An 11,538-nucleotide genomic window follows, 5' to 3' on the forward strand; every position below is an offset into this window, starting at 1 on the left:
TGCATAATCTCATAATCAGAGAAAAATATGTATAAGTCATGAAGAAAGCAATAAAAATAAAACTTAACGATCATTACGCTAAGCTAACAGATGGGTCTTGTCCATCACATCATTCTCTAATGATGTGATCCCGTTCATCAAATGACAATACATGTCTATGGTCAGGAAACTTAACCATCTTTGATTAACGAGCTAGTCAAGTAGAGGCATACTAGGGACACTCTCTTTTGTTTATGTATTCACACATGTACTAAGTTTCCTGTTAATACAATTCTAACATGAATAATAAACATTTATCATGATATAAGGAAATAAAATAATAACTTTATTACTGCCTCTAGTGCATATTTCCTTCAATTTTGTGGCCAAACGAGCACCCATAAACCATCTCCCTTCACTCTTCTAATATAGAACATTCAACTAGCTCGATCCACACATGGGCTAGCTCTGCCACTGTCAATCGTGAATTTTGATCATTGAACTAGAACATTGTGCTCCAAAAATATCTGTAATGCATGAGCTGTTGCTTCCGCAACACTGTAAATTGCTTGAACAACCTAATACAACAGATTAAGTACGTAGAAAAAACTGCTTGTTAGTGCATGACACAAGATTTTATGCACTTTAGCTCAACAAATAAAGTATGCAGCTGTACCTGTTTAAGATCTGAAGCATTGTTTGGAAGCACATTTTCCTTCTCATATTTTTTGTCATCCAAAGTGAACGAGCTGCACATAGCATAAAGAGGGTGTATTGATAAAATCCATCATGCCTGTAATGGTAGAACTGAACCAAAACATAGAAGCATCTAAGCAAGAGAATAAGATGTTAAGCCCAAATATACACTGGTGTACTTAGTTCAGAAACAGAGGTAACAAAAATAGGTGGACAAAATTTTGATACTCCCTCTGTCCGAAAATACTTGTCATCAAAATGGATAAAAGAGGATGTATCTAGACGTATTTTAGTTCTAGATACATCTTTTTTTATCCATTTTGATGACAAGTATTTTCGGACGGAGAGAGTAGTTCAGTAGATGTCATATCAATTGAACTTTTAGGGATAGTAAAATAGTCAGGAGAAAAACTTGCCTTTCCATTTGCTTATTTATCCACTTAAGTAAACGCTCTGCTGTTCTTCCATCATCAATCAATTTTATTTTGCTTTTCTCTTGCTTCCGGTCCCACTTAATGTTAGCAAATTTTGGTGGGCGCCCCCAAAGTAGTAAAGGATAACGGTCAACAGAAAATCTATTGCAAAGATCTATGTTCACCTGTGATGTCAAACATTCAAAAGAAATAAAACATCACTGCATGCCAATGCGCACCACTGCTTGAGGAACTAATTGGTACATTATTAGGTTTGCGACAAAAATGGAAATTAAAATAAATCAAATGAGAGACTAATCTTTCACGTGAGAAGAAGCTCATTTCTAGCCTTCAAGTGACAATAACAAACAGGATAACTATAAACTGAAGATACACATCGGTACTTCTCTAGGTTATCTCATCTTACAGTAACAGAATCACCAAAATATCCCCTTTAAAGTGCTTAGTAGTTTAGCTTCAGCAATCTGATGAAAATTATCACCCTTCACAAGAAGTACTGTACCTTTGATGCACAATCAATCCTAGCCATCAGTACTCTCCCAGGATGTGCAGCATCTGGACCGTTGAAAAGTTTCGCAACCTTCTCATAATGGGGCTGCAGGTAAGGAAGAAATTGAAATTAGCATGAGTGGATTTCCAGATCATATGAATATATATGATACACTCTACCACCATAGGCTCAATACCTTGTAGTTTCTGCAAGCTGGACACCTGCACAAGCATGATAGGCATTCAGTTAGCAGTAATAAAACAAGACGGGAACAAATGGCATTAAGCAGAAACGAAATGGAGTACCAACAGGGTGTTAAGACTTAAGAGTATGCTTCCACAAAGGTAAGCCAGTCGATCCTTCAAATTTTCCATGGTCAATGGTAAAATTAGTGGACAATATGGTAGGTAGAGATGAATTCGAATTTGGAAGAAGCAATTTACTAGGGACACAAAAACAAAATCTTCGATCAATGAAATTCTGAAGCTGAGGGGCAGCGATATCACTCTATAGTCCACTTCAGTGGGTTCCTGTACGTACTTGAGTTAACAAAATCATCATGTTCCAGTCAGTAGCGATTTCAGACATAACACGAAGAAAGTACAATTACACTACTCTGATAGTACATATGGAAAACTACACACGAGGTGCTAATATCGTACTGTATTCAGCTGCTGAAATCAGAGAAGAACTAATCATTTTCGATTTGCGACTGACAGATCGACAACGGCATGAAACCCCGCGTCACATCTCGGGCCATCGAGCTATCCCGAAACCTCGATTCGTAACCATCTCGCGATTCCATCGAATCGAATCGAGCCGGTGACTGACCAGTGGGCGTAGAACTCGACGACGGCGAAGGACTCCCGGGAGGCCGTGAGGAAGGCGTCGAAGGTGGTGGCGTCAAGCTCCACGGCGTAGTCCCCCTGCGCGGTGGCCCCGTCGCCGACGCCCAAAGACCGGAGGGCGTCCGCGCCCACGGAGAGGGAGGAGGCGACGGCGAGGACGAGGAGGAGGAGGCGCGCCGCCGCGGGAGCCATGGATCGGCGGGGGCTGGATCGCTCCGGCGCGGTGGTGATCCGTTGTTCCGTTTCGGACCACACGCGAAACTCTCGTCCTGGGATTAGTCAGACCAGCAATGCTAGCCTCCGCTACTACTAGTAGGCTCCGCCTGGGGTTTTGGACCTTGGCAAACGCTCCGTTTCAGCCGGCGGACCGCACGCGAGCGTCGTCCCTCGTCTTCTGCATGCGACGCGTGTCTTTTGCGGGTCTGTTTCTGCATTTCTTTTCCTCTAACATTATCTGTGTTACAAAATTGCATTTCGTAACGACACCCTTGTTGCAACAAAAAAAAAAGATAAGACGAAAAAAATCTGAAACATCATCTGTGTTGCGAATTTTCCTTCCACAACAACATCCATGTTGCAAAACATCATCTGAAGCATCATCAGTGTCGGCCGCTGCCACGGGCTAGGGCATCGCCGTTGGTGGGTCGCCGCGAGCGCAATGAGTGTCCTCCCGACGGCGACGTCACGTGGAATCTGTGGCGCATCAGACTGCTTGCTGGAGGGGCATGTTTGCTGCTGCTCGGCGGGCTGTGGGCGGCATGGGGCTGGCGGCCGCTGCAGGTCCTGGACGGTGGTGGCGGCCGGCAGTGGTGGCCCGGCAAGGTTCAGTGGCGGCGCCGTGATGCTGACGGCTGCTGGATGTCGTGGGGGTGGCGGCAGTAGACTTTCCGATCTGATCTGCATCGGGGGCTCGTCCAACCACCTGCTCGTGAGCAATGCCGGCTATGGCGGCACGAGCTGGCCGTCTCCGATGACTTCGGGAGACGGTGGTGGCGCGGCGTGGTGGTGTGCCCCAGTCAGGTGTGTCCAGCTGTGTGTTCGTCGTGACCGGCTTGACTGACGTGTGGGTGGAAACGGGTCGATGGGGGTGGCAGCGCTCATTGGTGGTCATGCCCCACCGGCGGCGCAGCGTGGCAGATGCGATATCCCTTCTCCCCGGTCTATGCCGTCAGAGAAGCTGTGATCGGGGGCTCGTGCTCGGGAGGATCTACTTGGGGCCAGAGGCGTGCCAGACTTGCTGCTCCGGGTAGGTGAGATTGGGCTCGCCTGGGTAGTGCCCGTGAGCGGGGAGGTCCCTCCATTCGCGGGTGTGATGGTCGTTGGTGGTGGTCGAGACATCACGATACTATCGGGCAACACACAGTCGAGAGGTACGGACATGGCGTCGTGCGAGTGTGCTCGACGATGGCGTGTCTCCTCCAGTCCACCGGGACTGGTTGGGGACGTTGGGCTGGGGCCCCTACAGTGTTGGCGCCGGCCTTGCCTCCGTGGCTCATGCTGGGCTATGAGTGAAAGGGGCGGCCTTTTATTCTTCCTAACGTGGTTGGTACTATGAAGTGTGGGCGGCGGGTGAGGTCTCGGACATGGATGCCGGGGCGGCGACTCTGGATGGTGGTTCGCATGGTTGGCACTTCGGCGACAGCATATGGCGGCGTCGGTGGCTCCCATCTTGGTCATGTGGATGACAGGAGGGGTAGCGGTTGGAGGCTCGGGCGCTCCTCTATTGGACGTCGCCCAGGTCTGGGTCTGGGATCTGGGCACATCTTGCGGGCGCCGCTCTCTTCTTGAAGACGCCGTCATGGATCTCCTCTCCGTGTCAGAGTTCTCGGTGAAGACCCTTGCCTAGTGGGGCTAGGCAGCGACGACGCTCTGCGTTGTTATCCCTTTTGAGGGCGTTGTCGAGGAGCTTAGCTGTCCTAGGGTGCTATGTGGGGTTGTTCTCAGTTTCTCCGGTGTTCTCCTTCAGTAGCGTAGTTGCTTCTCTTCTTCACGGTCCGGATAGTCTAGAATCTGCTTGTAAGAGGATTACCTCACCATCCTGTATCGTTCGACCATGTACTTTCTTCGGATCGTGTCTTTATTTATAAAGGGGGGCAAAAGCCTCTTTTAAGAGTACATTACACAAGAAAAAAGAACAAAAATAAGCAAAATATTGTTTAAATTTGACTTAAAATATGGAGGAGACCCGTAAATTGGGAGGAAGGGAGTACTTTAGAATAGAGCCAAAAGACGAGACAAGACGCGCCATCATTTGGCATCTCTTTGCTCTATCCACATCATGCCTATGATATGATGCAACGACATTTCATATGAGTAGAAGGATTAGTGGTGTACAGGTCTGCTAACCTTTGCTTAGCTCCTATTTCGGCCATTCGCGAGTGACGAGCCAAATCGTAGAGCATATATCCATACAACATGGTTGAAGCGCGTTCATTGGCTCGACAGAAATGTTCTCCAAGGGATAAGAATAAGATGGTTTATTCGAGTGTCACCACTAATGAATTATAACGAACTGACTGATCCCTGCTTTGCCGGCGGCGAGCTAATCGTGTCAACTGCACGAGATCCTACGGCCGCTCGCAAGAAGTCAACGAAAGCGTCGAGGCCGCTGTCCGATGACCCGCCGTCGGCCAGCGCTGCCGCTGCTTCCTCCTTCCACGCCGTCGCCCTCCTCCGGATCGCTGCCGCCTCCGGTCCGCTCATCACCTCGTTGACGCACGCACGGAGCGCCTCCTGCGTCACCGGCGCCGGCAGCCGGATGCCGACCCCGTACTCCTCCACCAGGAACTTGGCGTTGGTGAACTGGTCCGACCACCACGGGTACGCGACCACCGGCACCCCCGCGGCCAGCGCCTCGGTGACGGAGTTCCACCCGCAGTGCGTTACGAAGCACCCGACCGCGCCATGCCGGAGCACGCGCCCCTGCGGGCACCACGCCACGATCCTGCTGGTGTCTCCGCGGCAGGCGGCGAAGACGGGCTGCGGGAGGTGGAGGAGGTCGTCGCGCACCACCCACAGGAACGGCCTGCCAGTGCTGGCGAGTCCCTCCGCCAGGGCGGCCGTCTCGTCCCGCCCGATGTCCACGATGCTGCCGAACGCCACGTACACGACAGAGCGCGGCGGCTGCGCGTCGAGCCACGCCATCACGCAGCCGTCGTCGCCGGCCACGGCCGGCTCATCGTCCAGGAGGGGGCCGACGGGCGCGACCGGGACGGCGCGAGCCCGAAGCGCGTCGATGGCGGTGCACTCAAGCTCGTGGAAGGTGTTTACGAGCACCCATGACGGTGCCTTCTCCCGCACCTGCACGAGCTGCGCCCTGAGCATCTGGCCCCATAGGTTGTGCGCGAACTCGGGTCGGACCAAGGTCGGCAGCTCGTCCACGGACATGGCCGGCAGCCCGGGCAGCAGCACTGGCGCGTCGTTGTTGTAGAAATGGTAATAGAGCGACAGCACGGCGCAGGACTGGTTCCACAAGGTGGCGCAGGGGACGCCCAGCTCCCGGGCCACGTCGAGCGCCCAGGGCACGAAGGTGGTGTTGACGATGCAGGAGACCGGCCGGCCGGCGTCGGCGTGGCGCCGGACCATGTCGGCCAGCACCGCGGGGCCCACGTCCACGACGTGCCGTAGCATGTCGTTGGGTGCCATCGTCCGTTCGTGTGAGCCGTCGTCGTCGCCGCGCGGGCGGTACTCGAATAGGACGCCGCCCGAGGAGGCGCCGTCGTCGCGGTGGATGGCGCCGCGGAGGATGGTGGTGAAGGTGACGAGGAGGCCCCTGGCGGTGAGGCGCCGGCCGAGGCGGAGTAGCGGGTTCACGTGGCCCTGCAGCGGGCACGACACGAGGAGGACGTGCGGCTGCGCCACCGCCGCCGCCGGCATGGCGCCTTCTTGGCAGCTCATCGTGTGGCCAACTCTTGTGTGTAGTCTTTGCTTTTGTCGCCTCGCCTCGCCTACGACCACGAGATCGGTGGTGCTACTGCTAGTGTGTGCATGTTATATACAGAGAGCCCGCCATCGGCGCCACGGGACACGCACGGCATCACGCTGCTGCCTCGCCAATTTTATAACGAGGAGCTTGAGCTACTTTCACTGTGGCTCGTGGCAGCTCGACTTCCTTTCTGTCACTGCATGTCAAAAAGCAAAGTTTCTTTCCTGTGTGTTGCACCGACACACATCTCGTAGCGGCCGGCCTATGCATCAATGGTTCAAACTGCGAGTAGAAAGGTCAAAAGAAAAATAATGAGACCAACCCAAGGGTAGAAAGTTCAAAAGACACATCCCCCAGCAGCATTGTGCAATAGCCGCAGTCATTTCTGTAAAACGTAGAGTTTGGGAAACTGCTCGACACCCTAAACGGGATGTGGCTATCTCATTATAAAGGAGTACCAAAGGGTACAATACAATTACATATGTGTACAAGGGGTTCACGTATATGTATACAGTCTAACACCCTCCCTCAATCTTAACTATAGCCTGAAGTACAAAGTAAGTTAAGATTGCGCCTACAGCCTACAAACTGTGGTTGTGGAAGAGGCTTCGTGAAGATGTCAGCAAGTTGATCCTTTGATGAGATGAACTTGATACTGAGAAGCTTCTGTGCAACACGTTCTCGAACAAAATGATAGTCCACCTCAATGTGTTTCGTCCGAGCATGAAACACCGGATTAGATGAGAGATAGGTAGCGCCAATGTTGTCACACCAAAGCACTGGAGAACGAGCAGGAGGAACTCTCAATTCTCTCAACAAGGACTGAACTCATACGATCTCAGCAGTTGCATCAGCAACTGCTTTGTACTCAGCTTCAGTACTGCTGCGAGAAACTGTAGCCTACTTACGAGCATTCCAGGCGATCAAATTAGGCCCAAGGAACACTGCATATCCCCCCGTGGATCGCCTGTCATCAGGACACCCGGCCCAATCTGCATCGGAAAAGGCTGAGATCTCATAAGATGGTGCAGGCTGGAGGAGTAAACCATAAGAGGTTGTGAAACAGATATAACGCAGAATGCGTTTCACAGCTGACCAATGAGACGTCCTGGGCGCATGAAGATACTGACAGACACGGTTGACTGCATAAGAGACATCTGGTCTGGTGATAGTAAGATACTGCAGACCACCAACAAGACTACGATACTCAGTAGCATCATCCGGTGAAAGAAGGTCTCCATCCAGGGCAGACAACCGATCAGTAGCAGACATCGGAGTGGTCACATGTTTACACTTCAGCATGCCAGCACGACGCAATAGATCCAGAGAATACTTCTTCTGGGGGTTGCGGCAGACGGCCCAGCCAGGCCAGGCGCGAGCGACTCCTGCGAGGCGGGCGAGGGCGGCGCCTGCGGGTCGGGTGAGGGCGAGGACGGCACCCGCGGGGCGGGTGAGGACGAGGGCAGCACCCGCGGGGCGGCCGCACCCGATATGCATGTCCCATGCAGATCCACGTCCCGCTCCGGATCATCATCATCTGGCACATGTTCATCAAGAAGCTCAAGACGAGCACCACGACCAATACCTGCAGCATGATTAGGAAGCAACGCAGGAGCATTTGCAACATCCACAAATTGATCAGGCACAGGTACAGAAGAGTGGACAGGTGGCATAGGAGTTTCAGAGTTATTCGGAAGTGCATGAAAAGGGAAGACATTCTCATCAAAAACGACGTCACGAGAAATGTAGACGCGGTTAGTGGGAACGTGTGGGCATTTGTACCCTTTGTGAAGGGAACTATACCCAAGAAAAATACACTTTTTAGACCGAAACTCTAACTTACGTTTGTTGTATGGACGCAAATGAGGCCAACATGCACACCCAAACACTTTGAGGAAAGTGTAATCTGGGATTTCGTTGAGCAAGAGTTCAAGGGGAGTTTTCATATTCAGAAGTCGTGAAGGCAGCCTGTTTATCAAGAAACAAGCGGTGGAGAAGGCATCACTCCAAAACCAAAACGGAACGGAGGCATGAGCTAGCAAAGTAAGGCCAGTTTCTACAAGATGACGATGCTTACGTTCGGCGGTGCCATTCTGTTGATGTGTATGAGGACAAGACACACGGTGCGAGATCTCAAGCTTGTTGAAAAAAGTGTTGAGGTTGTGATACTCACCACCCCAGTCGGATTGGACATGAATAATTTTCTGCTTAAGGAGACGCTCAACATGTGCTTGAAACTGAATAAAAACATCGAACACATCAGATTTTTTCTTAATAAGGTAAAGCCAAGTAAACCGACTATAAGCATCAATGAAGCTGACATAATAATTATGGCCACTAACGGATGTTTGGGCATGACCCCATACATCAGAGAACACAAGCTCAAGAGGATGGTTCACAACACGACTAGACTCTGAAAATGGAAGTTGGTGACTCTTGCCCTGCTGACAGGCATCACAAATGGTTCCAGCAGTTTTATTGGACACAACTGGTAGTTCATAACGATGTAGCACATGACGAACTATAGGAGCAGTAGGGTGACCCAGGCGTGCATGCCAATGTGTAGATGACACACGAACGCCGCTGAACGCCTGAGGGGAGGACTGCATAGGAGATGTAGGCGGCACGTCAAGTGGATATAAGCCGTGGCGAAGACGACCGCTAAGCAGAACGGCCCTCGTGTCCCGGTCCTTGATAAAGAAACGAAAAGGGTGAAACTCAGCAAGGACATTATTATCACGGGTAAGTTGAGGAATAGACAACAAACTACGTGTAGCAGTGGGAACACGAAGGACATTGGAAAGATGCAGTTTGCGAAAGTTATGTGTAAGGAGTGAGGCCTGACCAACATGAGAGACGTGCATACCTGCTCCATTGGCTGTGTGCACCTGATCATGACCGCGATATGGTTCCTTGGTGGAAAGCTTGGCCATCTCGTTGGTGAGGTGGTTCGTGGCCCCCGTGTCCATATACCACGCAGGATCGATGGAGTAGGACGGGGTGCGCCCATGATCATGACTTGTCATCGCAGCAGCCTGTTTTTCATTCCCCTTGCCATTATTGCCTAGGCCGAGGAAGTCTTGCTTGTAGCGCCGGTGGCAGTGGGAGGCGATGTGGCGCTCAAGGCCACACAGCTGGCAAGCCTGCTGAGCACCACAGCTAGGGCAGCAAGCCACCGGATGAGTGCCGCCAGTGATGGAGGGCGGGGTAGCGCGGGCCTGCGAGGACGAGGACGAGGCCGCCGGTTTCCCGCCCGGGGATGGTGACGGCTTCTGCAGCTTACCACGGGATGCGGCGTTGGCAGATATGAAGCTCGGGAGCCATGGCGCGCTTTGATGCGCTGCTCACGGCCTAGAAGACGTGCATATAGCTCTCGCGGCAGAAGTGGCGCCTCACGACTATGAATATTCTCGACGAGATTGTCATAATCATCATCAAGACCATTGAGCACGTGGGTGCTGAACTCCTCATCTCCAAGGGGCTGACCAATTGAGGCCAATGTGTCCGCAAGACCCGACATCTTGTTAAAGTACTCGGTGATAGAGAGACCACCAAGTTTAGTCTCCCCCAACTCGGTGCGTATGGCATGAGCACGCGCCGTAGACTGCGAGGCGAAGCTGATGTGAAGTGCCGACCAAGCATCTCGGGACGTCGCAGCGAAGATGACCAGCGACGACACGCTCGGAGTGAGCGATGACCGGATAGCGGAGAGAATCGCCTGATCCTGAGCCACCCACACGTGGTACGCCGGATGATACGGTGGTGGGCATGGGATGGAGCCATCGACATACCCCTCCAGGTAGCGGCTGCGAAGAAGGGGTAGCACCCGAGCTCGCCAGGACAAATAATTATCCAGCGTAAGCTTCACCGGAAGGAGGTGTGAGAAGTAAAACGGCGTCCGCGCGGTCATGTGATCCACATGAGGCTGTGCCGGTGGCGCGTAGCAGCCCATCATCGGATCCATCTCCGGGTTGGGGGGGGAGCGCCAGGTGCGCACACGCGTATGGTGACGCCGAGTATGCGCCTGCAGGGGCGGGGCCATGGCCCGAGCCAGCCGGGGCTCCGGGCAGAACAGGGGGCGCAGACCCTTGAGGCAGCGTGGGCAGCTGCACCCCGTAGGCCGATGGGTGTGGCGCCCCAACGCCGTAGGTTGGCGGCCAGGCGGACGATGGCGAGGGCGCGACGCCGAGTGTCGAGGCAGGGGCGCCGAACCAGGGGGCGCCATACGACGGAGGCAGGGCGCCGAGGGGTGAGGCAGGGGCGCCATACACAGGCGCAGGCCCGCGGACCCCCGGCGGCCCAGCGACGACGACTGCGGAAGACCCACCAGATGGGATCGGCGGAGGCAGGTCACCGGTCCCGCTTGACCCGTGAGGGAGGGCCGCGGGTGGCTGCCGCCAGGTCGTAGCCAAGGGGCGGGAGGCCATGAAGGGTGACGAAGAAGCAAGCTCCTGGGCCGACGCGGCGTCAGCGATGGCAGCGGCCGAGGGATCGGCGGTGGCAGGGGCCGATGCGGCGGCGGCGGCGCGAGGGGCAGCGGAAGACATATCGAAACCCTAAACTGATACCATGTAAAACGTAGAGTTTGGGAAACTGCTCGACACCCTAAACGGGGTGTGGCTATCTCATTATATAGGAGTACCAAAGGGTACAATACAATTACATATGTGTACAAGGGGTCCACGTATATGTATACAGTCTAACAATTTCTTGTTTTAGAAAAGAAAATCTCCCGCTCATTTCTTATTTCGAAGCCGCAAACGTTATTTATATTCACATTTTGGCACAGTAAATCCCTAAAATCACTAAGCTTCCTAGGGTAAAAAGCCCCAGAGTAATTCGGCATTCAATTTGGTGAGTGAGTCGATCGATTTTCACTCAGGTCATATCATCGTGGAGATCCCCTCGTTCGCTTTTTTTTTTTGAGATGATCCTCGTTCGCTCTTAGGGCGCTAGATCACACTGAAGCGCTCAAGCACACGCTCCATGGGCCGGGCGCTAGATCGTGAAGTTGTATCTGGCGCGTTAGGCGGCAAATAGGAACACACATCGTCGTTAGTTGGCCTTGCTCAGCTTTCTGGTCTTTTAGGTCAGCGTATGGAGTGGGTTGGACTGGGCGGTCGTTGAGTGTGTAGGGGGCTCTCTTTTGTGGTCGGGAGAGAGAGA

At 53.0% G+C, this 11,538-nt stretch overlaps 2 protein-coding genes across 2 annotated transcripts; both read right to left on the reverse strand.

Moving 5' to 3' along the window:
• Nucleotides 1-766: 766 nt before the first annotated feature.
• LOC119350796 (sulfhydryl oxidase 1-like) lies at nt 767-2,639 on the reverse strand. Its single transcript, XM_037618455.1, has 5 exons — nt 2,431-2,639; nt 1,796-1,820; nt 1,612-1,704; nt 1,088-1,273; nt 767-808 (listed from the first exon to the last, which is right to left on the reverse strand). The coding sequence occupies exons 1-5, from the start codon at nt 2,637-2,639 to the stop codon at nt 767-769; spliced, it is 555 nt and encodes a 184-aa protein (XP_037474352.1).
• Nucleotides 2,640-4,729: 2,090 nt separating this feature from the next.
• Nucleotides 4,730-6,383, reverse strand: LOC119311198 (cinnamate beta-D-glucosyltransferase-like). The gene has a single exon (XM_037586841.1). The coding sequence runs from the start codon at nt 6,342-6,344 to the stop codon at nt 4,950-4,952; it is 1,395 nt and encodes a 464-aa protein (XP_037442738.1). The 5' UTR covers nt 6,345-6,383; the 3' UTR covers nt 4,730-4,949.
• Nucleotides 6,384-11,538: the final 5,155 nt, after the last annotated feature.

Source organism: Triticum dicoccoides, chromosome 1B, assembly GCF_002162155.2.
Source record: "Triticum dicoccoides isolate Atlit2015 ecotype Zavitan chromosome 1B, WEW_v2.0, whole genome shotgun sequence".
Taxonomy (NCBI): domain Eukaryota; kingdom Viridiplantae; phylum Streptophyta; class Magnoliopsida; order Poales; family Poaceae; genus Triticum; species Triticum dicoccoides.

Bases quoted from the DNA above. Each gene is read 5' to 3' on its own strand.
- LOC119350796 (XM_037618455.1), bottom strand. From the start codon at position 2,639: ATGGCTCCCGCGGCGGCGCGCCTCCTCCTCCTCGTCCTCGCCGTCGCC. The intron at 1,821-2,430 runs GTCAGTCACCGG...ATGCTTGTGCAG, and splicing joins GTCGAGTTCTACGCCCACTG to GTGTCCAGCTTGCAGAAACT. The intron at 1,274-1,611 runs GTACAGTACTTC...TTGACATCACAG, and splicing joins GGATTGATTGTGCATCAAAG to GTGAACATAGATCTTTGCAA.
- LOC119311198 (XM_037586841.1), bottom strand. From the start codon at position 6,344: ATGAGCTGCCAAGAAGGCGCCATGCCGGCGGCGGCGGTGGCGCAGCCG.